The sequence below is a fragment of the Brachyistius frenatus genome, unplaced genomic scaffold, assembly GCF_029030835.1.
Source record: "Brachyistius frenatus isolate BFR_SWC_R1_liver_20210118 unplaced genomic scaffold, ASM2903083v1 Contig_152, whole genome shotgun sequence".
NCBI classification, from domain to species: domain Eukaryota; kingdom Metazoa; phylum Chordata; class Actinopteri; family Embiotocidae; genus Brachyistius; species Brachyistius frenatus.
The window spans coordinates 16,269-38,281 of NW_027210751.1; the positions used below are offsets into that span (position 1 = coordinate 16,269).

General features: G+C 39.9%; 1 protein-coding gene across 1 annotated transcript in view; it reads right to left on the reverse strand.

The window, feature by feature from the left end:
- Positions 1-950: 950 nt before the first annotated feature.
- Positions 951-22,013, reverse strand: part of rint1 (RAD50 interactor 1) — a 43,232-nt gene continuing 22,169 nt past the window's right edge. Inside the window, exons 10-15 of the mRNA XM_069716119.1 lie at positions 20,606-20,700; positions 20,148-20,252; positions 16,625-16,845; positions 13,566-13,746; positions 7,333-7,451; positions 951-1,426 (exon numbers count right to left, since the gene is read on the reverse strand). Of these exons, the coding sequence (XP_069572220.1) occupies positions 1,213-1,426; positions 7,333-7,451; positions 13,566-13,746; positions 16,625-16,845; positions 20,148-20,252; positions 20,606-20,700 (935 nt within the window). The 3' untranslated portion in view covers positions 951-1,212. The remainder of the gene's footprint in view (positions 1,427-7,332; positions 7,452-13,565; positions 13,747-16,624; positions 16,846-20,147; positions 20,253-20,605; positions 20,701-22,013) is intronic.

Below are 22,013 nucleotides of genomic sequence, written 5' to 3' on the forward strand. Positions count from 1 at the left end.
GGTCAGGAATGGCCCATGACAGGGCTTCTAGAAATAAATGAAATTATACCGCCATTAGAGATTATCCTGACCTGATATCGGCGCTGTCGTCCTCCACTCCCCAAATCTGATGTCTACGGTAGATCAGTTTCCCTCTCCTCCGGGTTTCTCAAACCAGGAGATCTTAAATCTGGTAGCGGTGCAGGAGAAGGATGACTGGCCGCGGTTTCTGTCCCGGCCCAGGTTTTGTGACGAGTGAGCAGTGTGCTCTGTCTATCTCCGGTGGGGTTGGCAGAGTCTTCTTCCCAAAGATCTCGCATTGGAGACCTGACAAGCATTCTGTGAGGCATCCGCTTTCACTGGATTCCGCCAGGCTCAAAATGCAAAGATTATTCAGTGTGCTTCGATTTTCCAAGTCGTTAACATTAGCCATAAGCTTGCCATTAGTTTCACTCAGAGTTGAACAAACATTTTCCAACTCACTGACACAGTGATGCCACAGGTCGTCTGAGGCGAGCTCCAGAGATGATAGGCGTTGACCGTGTTCCTCTACCGTTGACTGGACTTGATCAAACTTGATTTCGAGCATGCGGAAATAAGTTTTGAAGTCCGTAGCTAGCGCCTCGTGGTGTTGGTCCAGTAGAAAGTAATAATAAATCTATGCTATGGTTAAGAGAAGGACGTTTAAGGAGTGCAGAAAAAAGTTTAAAGTAGGTAGGAGTGCCTCTAAGCTGTTCCTACTTCATGCGTATGTCAACCGTAAGTCATGGAAATATTTAATTTTTTGGTGAAAATTATTCAGGCAATTTTTTGATCCTTTGACCATGGCAATACCAATATGATAAGATGAAAATGAAAAGATTTGTTTTCTCTCTATGAATATATACATATGTGTGTGTGTGTGTGTGTGTTTGTGTGTGTGTGTGTGTGTGTGTATATGCGTGTAAAAATAAAAACAAAATGCAACAAAATTATTAGTTTTAAGTCAGCTGCGTTTATTTATAATTTGTTGTTTACTTCAGTCAACTGAGATAACAGATAAGTAGGTCTACGATGATCAAACTCATACAATGACAGTTCAATTGTATTAACTTCCTTAACATCATAACAAAATTCCTAATTTACATGCATTCTCTATATTCCTTATAAAGCTAATGTAGTAAGAACAGTTTTACAAGCAGTCAATCTGATGCATACTTCAAATCAATATCACAACACTGCCAGGGGGAAATGTTACTGTCCAGGCCATGAGGCTCTGAGATTGAGGAGAATCAACACATCACATGATGCCAAGCAGTAAATCCCCAACTCATTCAGTGCAGACTTTGGCGGAGGATCCCCTGCACTGGCCCAATCTCTTGTCTCCTCCTCTGACTCTTTAAGGAGAGTCCTTAGCAGAATAGCAGAGCCCACATTAAGACACAAGATGATGCATGCCTCCTTAACACTGTAAGGAGACAGAGATAGCACATTGGAAAAAAGATTATTCATTATGCACCCATAACCAAAGTTATCTTGGGCTCTTAATCTTCCATTGTCTTTTTTGTCATACCTTACCGGTGTTTTCTATTTTGTTTTCTGTTATGATAATTGGTCATTCATTTTTCATTAAAGTAGCATGTTAAGAATAGAGAGCATTTCATTGACAAAAGATAGTTATTGACACTAAAACAACTTTCAAAGTTTCTGTATCACACTTGTGCAATTTGAAATTTGGACAATAATACTTAGAAATCTGGACAATAATACTTAGAAATCTCAAAATCCTGTTTTGTATATAGATTTTTTTTAAAGGACAGCTTAAAGAATATTTTCTTTTTGTCGATAAAGCCCATGGAAAGCAACCAAAACAACAAAACATATCCTAACAACAAATATTTTCTGTGTATCAAAAGCCGGATTGAACTTTTTCATCAGTGCTAGCAAGCTCCTTTGTTGTCCAAAAACTATTAATACTACACTTGTACTGGGCAACATGTTTCTTCATTATGAAACCAAACTAGCTCCAAACCTAGTCTTTGGCCAGACGGGGTATGAAATGCTCAATGGCTTAATTTGAAACGAGGGAATAAATGGTGACTTGATGTGCCATTTGGCCCACGAAAGGTGTAACTTTGATCACTTGGTCAGTCACTCAGCCAATGACAAGCATTTTCATCTTTATGGCCAGCCTCACTGTTGCGGTTGTATCCTACTGGGCTTACACCTTAGGTTAATTCTTAAACTATTGGAGTGCTTCAACCAATCAGCATGCCATCGGGCATACAGGTAGTGCAGCATTTTTGTTAACAACAGATGGCGTAACCCTGGTCATATTAATGTAAAGGGGAAGATCTGCTGCTGGGACATTGAACTTTTTGGCTGTGTTAGACCTTATTGTGTTCTGAAGGAGTTCTCACACACCATTGCCATCATTCTTTACATTAAACCGATAGCCAGGGCTACAGCAGTGTGTGATGTCATCCATGAGACTGTGGCATGAAGGAGGCATACAGTGCTTCAGCTCTACCACCACATGTCTGATCAGATCACAATCTGGCCTTTCTTCAGGCATTCTACAAACCCTATGTGCTGAGGCAGCATGCGACCACCCGCACATTCTGGAAGAGAAAACCTGAGGTCAGCGAGTCTCTGAGGGGCTGTGTTGTTGTGGGCTAACGGGATTGCCGTAGAGAGGAAGGCAAGAGGATTATGGGTAATCTACTTGTATTGTGATGACTGTCAGTCCCTAGCCATGCTAATGGAGAATATGGCCGTTGTTGAATAAAAATGTTCAGTCAGAGTCCGAGTCCGAGTCATAACTTACGGTTAGCGTGTAATTTAAACAATCTGGGATGTAATAGACTGTCTCGAATGTTCCGACTAGAATGTGCTACTGAAGTCAAATGGAAATGGCATTGACTCTGATATCAATAGAATGGCTGAATGCTACATGGACTAAATTACCTTTAGTACGGTCATTGTTGTAAAAGCATGGACTACACTGCTTTCCAAATAACCAGCAAATCACCAGCAACATCAGGATATTCCTCAACCACAAATAGTAAGCTTTCAAGAATGGAGATGGTAGGAGCTCAAGTGTGTGCAATGGGGCCCGAAGAGGAGATTAAAGCAGGTAAAGATGGACTATAAAATGAAGGTTGAGAAAAAATTGCAGCACAGCAACAGCAGAGAGGTGTGGAGGAAAGAATGGTCAGGCACCAGTCGGTGATGAAACAAGGCCTTTGAATTCAACCAGTTCTTTAACCAGTTTGACATGGTGGTCCACCCTACTCCAACTGGTAAAGCCCCATACGTTCCTTCTCCCAACACTTCAGCTGCAGCTTTCCCTTCATCATCTCCCTCAAACTGTTACTCCCCTTATACTATTGCTGTAACCACCCCTCACACCAGTGACCCCCAACCTGAATCCACAGCAGATGAGTTGAGGGTGGAGGTTAAGAGGCTGCATTATGGAAAAGCAGCTGGCCCAGATGGTGTGTGAATGCCGTGCAGCCCAACTGGCTGAGCTTTTCCAAAAGATCTTCCACCTGAGTCTGCAAATGGGGAGGGTCCCGGTTCAGAGGAAAACATCATGTTTTGTACTGGTACCTAAAGTAATTTAGTCTAAGACGACCGGCTAAAATAAATGACTACAGACTGGTGGCTCTCACATCATGCAGACCCTGGAGCAGCTGTTTCTTCGCCTTCTAAGATGGCATGCATAACATGCACCTGATGGATGCGTATTTTAGAAGGTCTAAACCCCTCTTTCAACCAATCACAATTCATAGGGAGAACATTGAGGCAGTGTAGACCTACAAATACTTAGGTGTGCATCTGGATAATTAACTGGACTGGTCTGGTCTATGTGGACTCACTGGGGGCAGTGATGGAGACGAGAATACGGAGGAAGTACTGGTTTTAATGAAGAATACCTGCCAACATCCTCATTTCACTGTGATGCAGGACTGAAACGCTTCGATGATCTTTCTTACCTCCACCCATCAGGCTTTACAACACCTCAGCCAGGGGCTGTGGCTCATAACCTGGACTGTTGCTTGTACTCCTCCTCTCCTGCCTCTTCGCTCTCTCCATTCTGTTGGACTGTGCATCAGATGTGGTAACCTTTTTGTTCCCTGCTGTTTTTGGCCCACAATTGAGTTTTTAATGTTTATTTATTTTATTTTTCTGTATTTTGATTCACATGTTTTTGTGTGAGAGCTGCGGGACATCCCTGTTAGGATGCATAAAGTATCTATGTATCTAACTTTGTATATATGTATGTATCTATCCATCTATCCACCCATCCCATCGATGCCATCCATCCATCTGGTTTTCAAGATATTGATCAATAACATTTACAAGGTGATAGGCCTAGCAGGACATTGGCTATAACTTGTTAATGATTTGTCCAATCATTCTAAATCTTGGTAGATATGTTCAGACCGTGTTTGGGAATATGCATACCAAAGCATTTGAGCTTGACCTATATTGGGAACCACAAAAGTTAATTTCTCGTTAGCGGCAAGACGGATTCCCTTGAAATTCAGTTTGCAATATCTAGGATTCTGGATTCAGCCAATGCATATAATTTGGGAAAAATAGAGGAAAGTAGGCGTGGCTTATTGCAAGAAAAGCTACATTTCACCATCTAAAGTTTTACAAAAATTAAATAAATGAGGTGAAAAAAAGTCATATGGGACGACTGCCGGAAATGGCTGCTTAGCGCTGTGCTCAGCAAAGCTAAGCACAAAATGCCCCTCTAAAAGTACCCTCAAGCATTTATAATAACCCATTTTCAAGTATAATATTGACAAGAACTGCTCAAGAACATGTCTGGTGAAGAGGTAAGACAATCCTCGTGGGGGAAAATGAAGGACGAAAAAGATTCAGCCGCGATGGGGGATACTCTGTGTGATACAGCTATCAGGCTGGCTAGCGTCAAGACCATGCTGCAAGGAATCGTGACTGATATCGGAGGGCTGAATAAAAGTATGGACTCCTTTCAGACGACGGTCCATCACCTCGGGGCTAGAATCGCTGAGGCTGAAACCCGCATCTAGTCACTGGAAGATGGATACAACACAATGGAGGAAACGGTAACTCAAGTTTCAAAAGTTGTGGCACAACTTCAGAAAAGGGTGACCTATCTGAAGGATGCCGGTCGCCACAAAAAATGTTCGTGTAGTTGGAGTTTTGGAACACTCATAAAAAGGGGACATAAACAGATTTTTGTGTACTTTGTTGAAAGAGGGATTAGGTCTGGACATTGACAAAGGCTTAGAAATCGAGCAACCGTACAGGTGTGGGCCAAAGCCGAATCCTGAAGTAAGGTATGGACAGCACATTCTGGTCAAATTCCTACGATTTAATGTGAGACAAGCGGTGCTGCGAACTGAGCGACAGAAGGGAAGTGTTGTGTGGTAGGGAAAGCACATATATTTAAGACAAGGCCTATCCAAAGACACTGTGCACAAGCCCAAACAATATGATTAAGTCAAACACCAACTACGAGCAATGGAGGACATTTTATATGCTATGCTCTATCCAGACACATGAAAATCTCTGTGAACAGTAAGAGTCATCTCTTTACATCCCCCAAGGGGCCACAGGCTTTCTTCTCCGCACTGCATCGATAGGGACATCTATTCATAAGTCCCACATAGCTATTGATTCTATTTCAGAGGAACTTGGTTTGGCAGATATACGGAGGCTTTTGCATCCAAGTAAAGGGAATATACCTTTTCTCAAATCCCTATGGATCAGATTCCAGAATTTATTACTTTTTGATATCAAAACAAATTGTGTCTATAGTGCAACATACATCAATAGGGAATATTGTGATCAGTGACCATTGACCTGTGGACATGATATTACAAAGACTGAGAATAAAATGGCTTTACTCGCTGGAGATTTAACATATTGCAGTTTCAAAATAATCACACTCCTGACTTTATTCGACAACAAATGTTAGCATTTCAGGAAAGCAACCTAAATAATTAGTTTCTCATTGTCAGGAAGGATAAATACCTTAAAGATGATTGGGATACCCCAGATTAATTACATAACATACCTGTTACTTTTGGATTTCCCTTCTCCTCTCCCTACCAGGTTTAATAGAGTCGTGGCTAGCCTTTTATGGAAGGACAACAAGCCTTCTTTCAACAACAAAAAATATACAAGCTTTCCTTACACAGACTGGGGGTAATATACCCTATAGGAATCCTGTCTAAGCATTTACTTGAGACAGTTGGAGGAGAGCCCACTATATTTGTAATTGAAGATCCTTTAGTATGCACTAAAGGATCTTCAATATGGTATAATATTGAAAATCAACAACAACAAAAAATCAATCATGTGGGAAAACTGTGTGAAAGCAGGAATAATACCAATGGAAGACCTGTTTGAAGTGAAAAATCAAATCTCCTTTGAACAGCTAGTATCTAAATATATAAGATATTTTATATACGTTTGTGCCAGTACAGAGTTGTATTACAACAGCAGAGAGAATGAAAAACTTCACGTCTGGTTCTTGCATCCAGGGGAGATGGCATATTTGTGGGATGGTTGAAGGGGGGACATCTAATATTTATAATAAGTTTAGAAAACACCAAACCCTCAATTATGCAGGGTTATAACTTGCATGGGAAAAATATATAGGAGCACCCATTTACAGGGAAGCCTGGATGAAAATAGTACATTCATGGTCTTTTACAGCTCGTGACATGCAGACACCCCTGATTTCATTTAAAATAATTAATAGAAATTAAAACTGCAAGCAGTGATGTATGGGCCCTCGCACCCCATTGCGCTGCCTCCCCGAAGCCGCCTCCCCGAAGCCGTCTCCCCGACGTGCAGCGCGCGAGGGACCGCATATCCCCGCTTCTCGCAAAATAGGTATATAATGTATGGTCTCACCACGCCGGATGTACAGGTATGTCACACGTTTTGTGAGGTTTCAAACATCCCTTGACCTTAAACATCAACTTCCTGTGTCACGGCGAGCGAGCTGTTTGGCCACGCCCACTCGCAAAACACATATCAGATGTATCGTCTCACCACGCCGGATGTATGTCACACGTTTCGTGAGGTTTAAGCAGATAAACCTACAATCAGCAGGTTCTTTCACATACAATTAGTCCCCAACATGTTATCACTAAATATAATATTCCAGTCATACTCTCATTTCTATGACGTTCTATGACTTTCTTGTATATATATATATATATATATATATATATTTGAAAACTTTATATGCAACTGTACGTTTATATATTTGCAAAGCTGTATGTTAAAAAGTTAAAATAATAAAAAGTTTATGTTGGTGTTACTTATGATGACTGACAGACACAGAAAGACAGAGAGACTCACTGTTTGAAGAAGTTCTCAGGTCGTTTGCAGTAGTGACCAAACAGAGGAAATAGGTTTCTGGTCATGTCAAACTGAAGCTGAGCTGCCCCACCATCACTGAAATGATTAGACAGGATCACCTGACAGAGAGCGAAATGGATATATTAATTGTATCGTTGAAGGGGAGCCACATGAATCAGATGCTTAGTGGCAAACACTGGAAATCTTTGACAACAAGGGTATATTAATAAACTGTAATTAATTCTGTAATATTCATTAACCAACACTTTAACTGAAGTCAATTAATTTTAGCATTATGGCACTTATTTAAATACAGCAAATATTGCCCAAACTGCTGCACAACATCAAAGAACATTTCAAAATAAAATACACAATTAAAAAGAAAAAAAAATGTAAAGAAAAATGAAGCCAGAACAACACACAAAAAAATTACCTGCATTCATACTAGATATAATGCTATTTGATGTTGTCATTGATTTTAACAAGCAATGATGATGACCTAATCAGTCAACCAAGAGCAAGGCTTATCTTTGGGAAATTGACACAGCTGTAGATTAACTGCATGTATTTTGGGGTGAACCAAAAACAAGCCATGGCGACCCAAAGCAGAGTTTTCACTCCAACTCCAACGTAGGACTGGTATGAAGGAAGCATTACAGCTAGCAGAAAGGCTAGCAGACAGGAACAGTCCAGGTCAAGAGCCACTGCCCCTGGCTGAGGTGTTGTAAAGCCTTATGGCTGTGGGCAGTCAGGAGTCTGAGCATGGAGAGAAATAGACTGGTACCTCTGATGGTGGACACAGGGAATGACACAGAGAAATACAATGGACCACAGGTGAGTAGAAAGCCTATCCCAGCTGCCTTGGGTGAAGGCGGGGCGGGGTACACCCTGGACAGGTTGCCAGACCATCACATGGCCAACATGGGAAGACAGCCAACCAATCACACTGACATTCACACCAATAAGAAATCACAGTGTGGATAAAAAATAAAGAGAAAAACGGTCGCTTCAAGCATTTTTACTGAGGCCTGACTCCACTTTCCATGCAAATGTGCCAATTCATATCACTGGTGAGTCAAGTCAACTTTTAAGCATGTAGCCAACGTGACGAAAAGGTCCACTGTTTTGCTATGTTAAACTCAATTGACTTATTCCAAAAAATATTACCGTGGGCTGCAATACAAATTAGTGACATGTAAAATTCCATCTAAATATGCTAAAACAGTTGGAGACAAAAACAAAACTTGCTCTGATATTGGATAAAGCAGACATGTTTTGGTGGTGTATTGAAGAGACTTTTCATTATTTTGATTGACTTTTTGCAATACTTGTGTCAATAGGTTTAGCTTAACTGCTGGCTGTAGTTCTGTAGTGAATTCCACTAGCTAGTAGTTTTACAGTTTCCAGGAATTTAAGAAAATTGTAACTGATTACATTTGGAATTGTTATTCGTGTTTTTACCAAAGTACTAGCTCTCTTAACCATTTCAAGTGTTTATGAATAAAAATTTGATTGCCAGATTGAACTGCCTATGTTGTACAACAGTTTTTGAATTGAAGCACGGAAATTAATTCATTAGCTTTATTGTGAGATCAGTAATGCGTATAGGATTAGCATTAACCTTATTCATTGGTCAGTTTTTCTCTTTTAGTGGCATTCTCTTAAGACGACCCTACAATTCAGAGGAGAACTCGCAGCGATCAGACTTCAGAGATTCAAAAGACAATTTTGGAGAGTCCACAGAATCCCTTTTCCAGTGCATGATAGAAAGCCCAGCCCACAAGATACTGAACCTTTTTCTTACAACAGGTGGCCTTGAACTAAAAAAAACCTCTACGGTATCCCACATCTACAATCCTGTTTCCAAAACACAGTGTTATCTTGTAAGAGGTGATGCAAGTGTTAACATGTTTGCCTGCTTGTGGTTCCCAGAGTTTCCAAAAGTAAAATGGGAGGCAGATCCTTCTGTTTCCAGGCTCCTCTCCTGTGGAACCAGCTCCCAGTTTGCGTTTGAGGGGCAGAAACCCTCTCCAGCTTTATGGTTAGACTTAAAACTTTCCTTTTTGATAAAGCTTATAGTTAGTGCTGGCTCAGGTGGCCCTGAACCATCCCTTATTTATGCTGTTAAAGGCCGAGGCCACTGGGGGACCTCATGATGCACTGAGCTTCTTTCCTCTCAAACTCTATAACTCATATCTCACCATTACATCTCATTAACTTCATGCTTTTTGTCTCCAATAGTTTTTGCTTATTGTCTTTTGTCTCCATTCAGTTCTTTCGCTCGCGTAGTTTCTGTTCTTTCTTTTGCAGATGTCCCGCCATGGAGCTGCATGTCTCTGCTCTGTGATTGTCGTCTCCACCAACAGTTCTTCTCTTGGATCTCTATGATGTCCTTTTCTCAATCTCTGCTCTCCTCTCACCCCAACCGGTCGAGGCAGATGGCCGCCCACCTCTGAGCCTGGTTCTGTCGGAGGTTTCTTCCTGTTAAAAGGGAGTTTTTCCTTCCCTCTGTTGGAGGTTTTTCTCCCTTAAAGAGGAGTTTTTCCCTCCTAGCTTACGTGGGAATTGTTGAATTGTTGGGTTCCTCTATATAATGCTGTAAAGTTCTGTTGTAAGGACTTTAATGTGTTAAGTACCATGAAATAACCCGTGTTGTGATTTGGCGCTATATAAATAAAACTGAATTGCACTGAATACGTCAAGTGCATAGGATTGAACTATACACTTGGATACAGTTCTGGAGACAGAGAACTTGCATACCACTCCTACACTGGAGGGAGAACTGTGATTTCTGACAAAGACTTTGAAAAATAGCCTTCATGGTTTTTTGTTGTTGTTTATTTTGTTTGTATTTTCTAACTGAATGTTTTGGATGCATCTATATTGCACTTTAAACTTACCGTGGGCCCCCCTGGCTTATTACTGATTTAACTTTCAATACATGCAGTTAAATCTGCAGCAGTGTCATGTGTTTCTGTTTCATTATAATCCTCTCAATTTATGGAATTATGGAAGGTCTACTGTGAGATAAAGACACAAGGAAACCTCTGCAAGAAGACCATTGAGTGTGTTCACTGATCACAACCTTTAACAAAAATAAGTCATAAGTTGGAAGATAGACAAGTGGTTAATCATGACCCTTAAATCAAATAATAAGAAAAAAGGTTTTCTTCCAATGAAATAGCTCAGTTATGAACTTCATGACAGGCATGTTACATTATATATTTATCAACATCCACTAATATTAGTTATTACCTTAATTAACATTTAAACTATTATTAAATGTAAAGAAGAAACAATGATGAAAAGTTACTTAATACTTATTATTGTATCAAATAATAGGTAATGAATTCTTATAACTATTTACTCATGTCAATAGCATATTAGTAAACTACCAGATAATAAAAACAAAGTGGGAGAAGTCACTGGCAATCCAGCAACAATCTAACAAATTGGCTTCTATTAAATGTAATGCATCAAGTATATCTTTTTTTATACAAAAAGCTGAAGAAAATATAATAGCATTGGGCCATTTTGAGTTGATGTAATAACATCACCATAAACCTACATTATGTTCTTTAAGACAGTTAGTTTTCAGTCACAATAGCAGTGTGACACAAGGCTACAGTAAAGGAAGGCTTTTGAGGTTATTTACATTGTAATTCCCAGAGGATGTAGTTGTGGTGTGCTCCAACAGCCAGAACGTAGCATCTCTGAGGCCATATGACAAAGTCAGTTAAACTGCCAACGATAAGCTGCAATTGCAGGGAGAGGCACATGGCCTCGAGATTTAGGGCATTTCAATGTCTACTCTTGGGGGATACTCGTATACTATGGGCCACTGTGTAATCTTTGAATAATATAAGCCATCCCCAGGGAGCCTACCGTTCACATGTTTACATTGAAATTTGTGGTTAGTACACCATTGTTTCCAAAAAAGTAGGGATGCTATGTAAAATTGTGTGTATAAAAACAGAATGGTATGATTTGCAAATCATATTTCTTTAAAAATGGACCCAAGACAACAAATCAAATGTTGCAACTGAGGAATTTTAGTGTTTCATGAAAAACATATGCTCATTTTGAATTTGATGCCAGCAACAAGTTTCAAAAAAGTTGTGACAGGGGCATGTGTTGTAAAACATCTTCCTTTAACAACAAACATTTGGGAACTGAGGAAACCAGTTTCTGGAGTTTTGGCCTTCCCTGAAAAATACATTGTCTGGGTGGCAGCATATGAAAAAAATCTGAATATATCGTTCAGCATTAATGGTGTCTTCCAAGATGTACAAGCTACCCATGCAATGTATTCTCATGCATTCAGTGTTTTCCCGGGATGGAGTTGTTTCAGCCAAGGTGAGGAACACTGGTGTGGTGTGTGAAAAAAATATTTGTTTGAGTGTGTGCACGTGAGAAATAAATCTTACGCAAGTTCAAAAATGGAATAAAAAAATCTGTATAATGACTTGACCATAAATTTACCCAAATCAAGATGACCGTTTACATCCATCTGTCCTCAATCATTCTTCCAGTTCTTCATTCTTAACTGTCCTTTTTTCCAGAATTAATTTTCATCACCTTACACATCAATGATCACCTTTTGGTTTTACTACAATACTTTGTTTGGCATCATGTGCTTAAACTTAATTTTGAGTATTTTTTTGGTGGGGGGATCTTCAATTCAGTTTAATGTCCCCTTAATAGCTGCTCCTGTTGGTTATTTTGCAATGAGCATTTATATTGGAAAAATAAACAGGATCATTGACATGTGAAGTCATTTTAGTGACAAAAACAACACTGAAAAAGACTTAAGTTATTGAATATTTTTCCAACTAAAGAAATCCTTAAAAATTATGCAAAACCTTATTTTTACAAACTGAGTCGTATATCTTTGCCAAAAAGGGATCATCGATGTGTGAAGTGAACATTACACCGATCAAATATTTGTAAATGTATTTCTCTTTACTTCGGTGTTTCACTTTGTTGACGGCCTCTGACTGCCAACTGTACAAACACATATATGTTATCTGTTTAGCTCCGAGGACGGTCCGTTTTGATTAAAATTAGGTTGTAGTCTGTGATTGTAGCTTGTTGTCTACCTTCTTGCGGGAGGAATGATATGTTTGTGTTTTAACAACTTTCAATTTACCTGTTATTGATTCAGGAAGTTTTAACCTGCTTATATATTTTTCATCTTTACCAAAGTTATGTCTCCTCGTCCTACTGTCAAATGAGTGTGTTTGCTGTGCGACACACACCTGAGGCTGCAGGAATGTTTTCTGTTTGGTGAATAATAATGTTAAAAACACGATTACCTTCGCTGCATTATTGTGGACGTCTACCTGCTGCTGGCTGTGGTCGTTGTGCTCTCATTATGAGCTCAATGCAAACTTTGTGCTTTACTCACTGGTGTGTGAATTGACCTGCATACGATGTGTCCATTGTGCAAAATAAGGCAACTTTTGTTTTTGAAGGAGATGAGACAGCGGTGTCTTCTCTCCTTAAAAGAAAAAAAACCAAGTCACAGCAGAGAGGGTGCCCAACTGCGAAATGCATATAGGGGAAAAACTGGTATACCAATATTGGCACAGATGCTGGATTTAGAACTTTGCACTGAAAACAAGCTGAATGGTCCCTCTCCTTTTTAGCCCAGAGGACGCGGAGTCCAAATTTGGCTTTTTCAGACAACAGGAGTTTTCCTCTTCCTAAATAAGCTCGGGCCCAGAGAGGGTGGCGGCATTTGCGAATCATGCTTATATATAATTTCTTCTTTGCATGGCAGAGTTTTTTTTAAATTACATTTGTGGATGCAGCAAGAAACTGTTTTTACAGTCAATGTTTTTTTGAAGCTTTTCTAAACCCATGCAAGGATTTCTACAACAGAATTGTGTCTGTTTTTTAATGCAGTGCCACCTGAGGGCCTGAAGATTTTTTATTACACAACTTTTTCAATCTTTTGTTGCCCATGTCCCAACTTTTTTTTAAATGTGTTGCTGCTGTCAATTCAAAATGAGCATATATGTTTCATAAAACAATACAATTTCTCAGTATCAACATTTGTCTTTGGCATATTTTCAATGAAATGGGTTTACATGATATGCAAATAATTACATTCTGTTTTTAATAACATTTTACGCAGCCTCCCAACTTTTTTGGAAACAGGGTTGAATGTTCTGCCATTGAAACACAAACAGTGAGGTGAGGTGTGGTTTTAGTGAGTATTAAGCTCTTACATCTTGGTAGAGAAGATTGTCAAGTCTCTCCGCCAGGCCCTGCCAAGCCAGTTGAAAAAGAGACAGACTCAGGACCTGCTGAAGGTTCAACAATCTGTCTCTCACACATAGCATCATGGGGCATGCAGATGTAGACAGGGACATGGTAGACTGGTCATGCTGGGATGGCAGGGACAACCACCTAAAGGAAAGACAGAGCACAAACAAGACTAAATAACAATAGGGTCTTTGCCACCGCTTGGTGCTCTGGCCCTAATAAAGAATACATTCGTGTAAACCTTATATTTTTTGGCAATCCTGTTCAGTGAAAATAGTAGAACAGAGACAGAGACAAAAGCTGGGCAATAAAATAGGCAATGATCTTTTAGATTTCAGATCTTCTTACCCTTTTATCGCAAGTCATCTGTACCTCTTAGTGCTAAATCACAGTGATCTTTCACCATCTTAAAAAGTGTTGTATCTTCTCCTACAAGTTTCGATTAGGGTTTTAGGCAGCATGCATCTGAGACCAGGCCTAGATCTTACGTAAACTAGATCTTGGAAATTGAGTCAACTGGTCACTAAGCTAACCTCAGTTTTAAATAAAAAACAACCACATTAGCAATCCAGTGCTTCAAATTGGCAAATAATAGCTTTAAACAACATTAAACACCAATAGGCATTCAAGTTTGAAGGCGAGAGGCGACAAATACATCTGGTGAACTACAAACCATTTCTTCAACCACCATAACCTAATGGACATAATACAGAACAATAGATGGGTCAAACATTGGCAAAAATACATCCCTTACTTTTCCAAAAGGGATAAGGGATGTCAACAAATCAGTCTTGGCCAATTTAAAATATCTTTTAAGAAGAAGCAATAATCTATCTTTTTCACAATTTCTTTGCTTTACTCTATGACATACCAAAGGCAAGCAGGTATACTTTAAGAAATTAGATTGACTGGTGACCATCTGTACCTCAGCTGAAGAAAATAAAGCTAGGCTTCCTTATTTTTCTTTCTCTCTCCCTATCTCTTTGGACAGCTGCCATCACCCACTGGTATTTATTGAGTTGAGCTTTCTTTTGTTTTCTCACTACTTTTATGATTTACTGAACTAAAATGTTACTTTAAATTACCATGCTTTAGGAAGCCCTGAGATACTGTGTTCACAAGAATAGCATGGACACATGAAGGGACCTACAAACAACTCAGAAACATAAAGCATATGTTGCCCCTGTAAACTCCATGTGCCCCTGGCCACAGAGGCATAGCAATTTTCTTCCTCAAGAGCCTATTTCTACCCTGTGTGAACGTTACATATTTGTAATTATATTAATTTCTTACATTTAATTTATTATCAAATATTTCAAACAGTGTTGTGCTTCATCCTCCATAGCTGGTTAAAAAGCTTTGAGATACTTTTAGTGCTCCTTGGAATAAACTGTAGATCATGCACTACAATCGGTAAAAAAAATATCTACACAATATTGTAGGGTGGCCCATGGTGTAGTGGTTAGCATTATCCCCTCACCGTGAAAAGGTTGTAGGTTTGAATCTGGGCCAGGGCCCATCTGTGTGTAGTTTGCATGTTCTCTCTGTGCCTGCGTGGGTTCTCTCCAGGTACTCCTGCTTCCTCCCACCATTCAAAAACATGCACCTCAGGTTAATTGGTGATCCTACAAATTGCCCTTAGGTGTGAATGGTGTTTTTCTACAAGTGTTGGCCCTGTGATGGACTGGCGACCTGTCCAGTATGAACCCTGCCTTCACCCAAAGTGAGCTGGGATAGGCTCCAGCCCCCCGGTGACCCACTTCAGGATAAAGCGGGTATAGATAATGGATGAATGGATGGACAAATACTTCAAACAGTGTCCTGCCTCATCCTGTCAAAAGTACATTATCTGTTACGGATACTTGTTTCAGCCGAGCACTCATCTCATCCTTAGTTGGGAAATGTTGACACTGAGAAAATTTATTGTTTCATGAAATATATATGCTCGTTTTAAATTTTATGCCAGCAATACATTTCAAAAATGTTGGGACAGGGTCTTGATTACCACTGTGTTGCACTTCTTCTCACCAGTTCTTTTTGCAACACTCTGTAAAAGTTTGGGAACTGTGGAGACCACTTGCTGGAGTTTTGAAAGAGAAATGCTGTCCTATCCTGAGATAGGATTTCATCTGCTCAACAATTCAGGGTCTCCTTTGTATTTTTCATTTCAAGACGCGCCAAATGTTTTTAATGGATGATACGTCTGAACTACAGGCAGGCCAGTTCAGCACTTAGAGCTATGCAGTTGAAATACGTGCAGAATGTGGTTTAGGATTGTTTGGTTGAAATAAACAATCTTCTTCCCTGAAAAAGATGTTGTCTGGGTGGCAGCATATGCTGCTCCAGAAGCTGTATATATATATATATATATCATTCAGCATTAATGTTGCCTTTCCAAATGTGCAAGCTACCCATGCCATGTGCACAAATGCACCCCTATACCGTCATGGAGGCTGGCTTTTCAGCTGTGCATCGATAACAAGCTGGATGGTCCCTCTCCTCTTTAGCCCAGAGGACATTCATGATTTCTTAAGAACAAATTTAAGAAAAATCTTAAAACGATATTGGTGAATGATGCCTGCTATTCTTAGATTGTTGCACCAGTTTCCCATGCAGTTCTTCACAGAGTGGCGAACCTCTCTCCATCTTTACTGCTGAGAGACTCTGTCTCTCTGGGATACTCTTTTGAAACCCAATCATGTAACTGATCTCTTGCCAAATAACCGAATTAGTTGTGGGATGTTTTATCAGTTGTTGTTTTTTTGTGTTACAGAACTTTTCCAGTCTTTTGTTACTGCTGTCCCAACTTTTTTGAGACGTATTGCTGCCATCAAATTCAAAATGAGCACATATTCTTCATAAAACAATAAAATGTTGTCTTTGGTCTATTATTGATGTTTTACACAGCGTCCCAACTGTTTTGGCAACGGGGTTGTATAATAGAGTTATGTCCTCTAAACTGACATTAAGAAGCTTTACAATATCAGTTAATATAGAATGTATCCACAGGTTGATGTCTCACCTGTCTTGGCAGTATGGTTTGGCTTTTTCTGTGATTTCTCTCATGGTCCATTCTAGCAATCTTCCCAACATGTCTCCTTTCAATCGATCCAGCAATGCCAACAGACCATCAAAGAGACAACCCTCCAGTGAAGCCAGGCGACCCATCTCCATCATGTCCATGCCTCCCAGTGCCATTTCCTCACTGAGTGAAACTGCTGCCTGCTGCAACTGCAAGAAAAACTGAAGACAGAAAAAGCCCATGTTAATCACACAATGGTCAATGACAAGGGAGGCTGTGGCTCAGACGGTAGGGTGGGACGCACACTAATTGGAAAGTTGGTGGTTCGATCCTCCTGTCCACATGCCTAAGTGTCCTTGAGCAAGACACTGAACCTTAAGTTGCTCCCGATGGTGTACCATCAGTGTGTGAATGTGCTCCTGATGGCAGCACCTTGCATGGTGATCTGTCTCATTAGTGTGTGAATGGGTGAATGGGAAAACCATGTTAAAGCGCTTTGAGACCGAAAGGTGATTAACATAAAAAATATTTGTAGAAAAACATCTCTATATCCTTCAAAATAAGCTTTAAGATCCTGGTAAGAATGAGATTGCTGAAGTCAATGAGATGCCACTAACTTCTCAAAGTCAGTGCCAATTGACTGGATGTGATGAAAACCCTCATAGGGCCTGATTTACTAACATCTGAAATAAAGGGTACTAAATTGCATGTTAATTCCAAAACTTTATACGTTTCTTTTTGCACCTGTTTTGCAAGTGATTTACTAAGAGTGATTGCGTCACTGATATCAGGTGCAAATTGCTCTATTTAAATAAGGGGTTTGCATTCCAGCCTTGAAAAACCAGAACGCCCACAAAAGGAAATTGTATCCCATTGAAATGAAAAAATATAAATTGTCTATAACAAGAACAAAATGCTATATAGATTATTATCAGCAAGAGAGTCAATGTGGGAAAAACAAAAATATCAACAGGTGAAATTAAGAGAAGATGGCAAGATATTAAGTGCAAAAAAAAGCTTAATAACAAAATGTCAGCAGGGACAGTGGGTGAGATGACTTTAACACACTGAGCAGCAGATCTAGCTCTTTCTGTCATGAGCAGGTGACTTGGTTTCATTCAGTGCCTCGTAAGTGCTACAGCCTACCTGTGAATTCTGCGGAACAGAGCATTCAGGACCTGGGACAACTCACCTGAAAAACGGGACTGGGATATCCCAGCAGCAATATATACAGTATGCTGGAATGACCCAGAGGCAAGAAAATGCAGAGTCCTAAGAAGTTTTGCTTTTGGTGGTATTGTGTGGCTCCTCCTTGTCGTTGGCTGTAAATCAGCTTTCAGTTCATTTAAAAACTCAAGAATGTCATCGCTGGACAGTCTGAATATTTTTTGCCTCTGACATTAAAAATGTTTCTCTGCGTATTCTTTGGTTTCCCCTGCATCTCCTTCTCACCACAATAAGAGTACCTGTTCATCTGATTAATACATGCCCTTCAGTTGCACTAAAATACACATGCAATCACTTCTCCTATTTCTACTTTCAGGTTTAGTAAATATCATTGCAGGTGCTAAATTGATTTATCTACATTTCCCTTCGCAGTATTTTGCACGTTCAAATAGAAACGCCCAATATTACATATGCAGTCGGGCAAACACACAGAATAGACATCGTCTGTTAAATTGCACCCCAATATTAAAGACTCAATCTTCACAGCACATTGTTAGTAGATTAGGTGGACATTATTTTCCTGGTGGTGTGAGGTTTGAATGTGCTTTTACACACGCAAATGTTTAGTAAAACAGACCCATATTGGCTTACTCTGAACCACATCAAGGCCTACTCCATCTGCTTTTCCAGCCACTGCAAGAGCCATCTGCAGAATGGGACTAAATGTGCTACTCAGCTGTTGCTGATCAATTCTGTTACTGAGCAGGATATACAAGGATCATTCAACTACTTAATACTTAATTCTGATTTAACATAGATTTAATAAGCAATTGTCGGATAGCATAAAGTAGTAAAATTATATTTAGTAACTACTCATTATATTGTGTTAGTTTACTTAGGGTTGCAAAAAACAAATAACTAATCAGTTACCTACACAGTATTGAATTAGTGTTAATTCGTTTTTGCTGCTTAGTCGCATATTGAGTTTTTCAGGAACAACTTGTGAACAAAGTAATTGTTTTATGTTCCATTAATACAGAGTAGTGCAGTGTACATTGAAAAGCGGCTGTTTGGCAGTATGAATGTCTGGCTTGTGGTATTGCTGTGTAGCTTTCTTGAGAGCAGCTCACTGCGGACGTAGGTCAAGAAGCGCTCGAACTACATTGCCAGACATTTTCATTTTATGTAATTGTATAATTTAATGGAGGAGATAGAGAGGGTTCACCATCGGCATGTGATGTCTCTCTGACCTAAAGAGGACCATGGCCAGGTTGAAGAAATCGGTGAATCTGTGTACTTTTCGCTAGTAATGATGTTAACAGAGCTCCCCAACAACAGGTCATGTAGCAGGGTTCAACGTAACATTTTTTTTGTTGAGAGATCTCAGTGTTTCCCACAAGTTAACAATAAACTTGTGGTGGTGGGTGGAGCGACCTGTGACTGATGTGTATACAGGAACTTGTAGTTTAGAGGGGCAGAGTGTAACCGAGATTATTTTCTTTACCTATAATTTTCAGATGTCCCCTAAATGTCTCATACAGCATGAGTAGACACTAGAATTGAGGTAGACAATGCAATTTACTGATGTTCCCTAAATGCCTCACAGGTGTAGATGCCAGTTAGGGAGCTGCGCACAGAGACGCGTCATGACGCGCCAAAAACCCATTTTGGGTGTTACCTCACCCGCTACTTAGTTAAATTAGCATGCACACTGTGGATAAATAGTGGTGCCGTAAACCATCACGACAACCTAAATGGCGAAGTATTTGCTCTTCAACAGAACTGCCAAAAAAACATTCTTAACTTACAGTCACCAACACAAGTTAGTATAGACATCTTAGCTCCCATAGACAACTCAGCTTCTGACTGCTGTCAGTCAAACCCACCAGAGTCCTGACCAGCTCCCTTTCTGTATCTGTTAAACTGGCTCCCCACAGGGGAGGATTTTCAGATTAATTTATGACACTAAAATGCCCAAAACTTTGAACCGTGTCGTGATTCACATTAGTCAAATAATGCTGTATTCAGGAGAGGTCGAAAACAGGATGATAATATGTTCAAAAGCATATGTCTGCATACCGAGTTGATGTATGCTCCACTGTTAGGGTTGCCAGTGGGCGGGGGTGTGAAGGTGGGGCACTTCGTCTCCCCCACATGTATTTCAACGAATCATGTCTATTTAACGACATCATTTTAAACGTGCTCTCACTGTAGACTGATTGATAAATTGATAAATTGGTTTGGGTTTCATGGATATGTGACCCAATTGAGAACCTTCCCGTCTTGGCCACATTCTGCTGGTGCGGTGGCAAAAAGTTAATTGATAAGAGTAAAATCATTTTAAAAACTCACGCACCACATTATCGCCCCAGTCTCCCAAGATGGTAGAAATGTAGTTGACCGCATTAAGGATGGCACAATAACGGACACCCAGCGGGCAGCGAGACTCCTCCTTCATCACCTGGAAAAAACAAAAACAATGTGAACCACCTTTATCTCATTCATTCATCTCCGGCCCTTTTCCTTTAAAACCAGAGCATTATTTTGACCCAGAATTCGACAATAATTACACAAACCACTGGACAAAACTAGAGAAGCAGACTTAAGTTACATAGTTTGGACTCAAGTTATAAATTTGATGACTTTAAACAACTTGATAAACACTAAAAAGACTTACAACTCAAATTTAACTTTAACAGAAAAACAACTGTTGGGAATCACTGACAATACAATGAGCTAGAATTGCAAGCAATTATAACGTGGTCTAAGAACCCCCATGCACCTGGCATTTTTTTGTTGTTCTATTAAATTTACCTGGGTGAGTCGTATGCGGAAGTCATCCACCAGTTCTCTCTGCAGTCCCAAAAACTTCAGTTGCGCAGAGGGAGAGGGCAAGGCTCTGTAGCGCTCTGAGTGGAGCAGGAAGACAAAAAACACAAAAAGTTTTATGTTTGTGTATGCCTTAAAGGTACCATGTCATATTTTCAACCACTAGTAAAGTTATGGAGTAATGTCAATATGAGAAGGTCCCTGTTTTGTTTGTATCTCATGAATGCATACAAGGTTTCACATTTACATCTATTAGTGTCCACAAAAAATGTGATCTCAGTGACTTTGACCATGGCATGGTAGTTGATTCCAGATGGGTGGTAAGTAAATATTTGGCAATTCTGCAGATAAAAATGCGTTGTTCAGATTTTAGAGTAGAATGGCCTGACTGGCTTGAGTTGGCAGAAAAACTGTGGTGACTCAGATGGCCATGCTTTACAACTGTGCTGAGCAGAAGAGGTCGCAGAAAGCACAAGGCGGCCAAACTTTAGGTAGATGATGTGAGCATAGGCTCAACAAAACTGGTCCTATCTAATCTCTGTTTCTCGGTTTTTACTGAGGCTGCAGATGGTTGGCTCAGAATATGGTGTCAACAGCATGACTCCACTGGCCCTACCAACATTGTGTTAACAATCCAGGGTGGTGGTTTCCACACCTCCTTCATTATAATTAAATCATTGTTTGAATTCTGCAGCCTTCGTGAGTATTATGTGAGCCATTGGCCACTTTTGCATGATAATGGATCATGTCCCAAACAAACGTTATCTCAAACTAGTTTAATGAACATAATCAGTTCAGTGGATGACATACAGTGGGTACGGAAAGTATTCAGACCCCTTTAAATTTTTCACTCTTTGTTTCATTGCAGCCATTTGCTAAAATCAAAAAAGTTCATTTTATTTCTCATTAATGTACACTCAGCACCCCATCTTGACAGAAAAAAACAGAAATGTAGAAATTTGTGCAAATTTATTAAAAAAGAAAAACTGAAATATCACATGGTCATAAGTATTCAGACCCTTTGCTGTGACACTCATATTTAACTCACATGCTGTCCATTTCTTCTGATCCTCCTTGAGATGGTTCTACTCCTTCATTGGAGTCCAGCTGTGTTTAATTAAACTGATTGGACTTGATTAGGAAAGGCACACACCTGTCTATATAAGACCTTACAGCTCACAGTGCATGTCAGAGCAAATGAGAATCATGAGGTCGAAGGAACTGTCCAAGGAGCTCAGAGACAGAATTGTGGCAAGGCACAGATCTGGCCAAGGTTACAAAATAATTTCTGCAGCACTCAAGGTTCCTAAGAGCACAGTGGCCTCCATAATCCTTAAATGGAAGAAGTTTGGGACGACCAGAACTCTTCCTAGACCTGGCCGTCCAGCCAAAC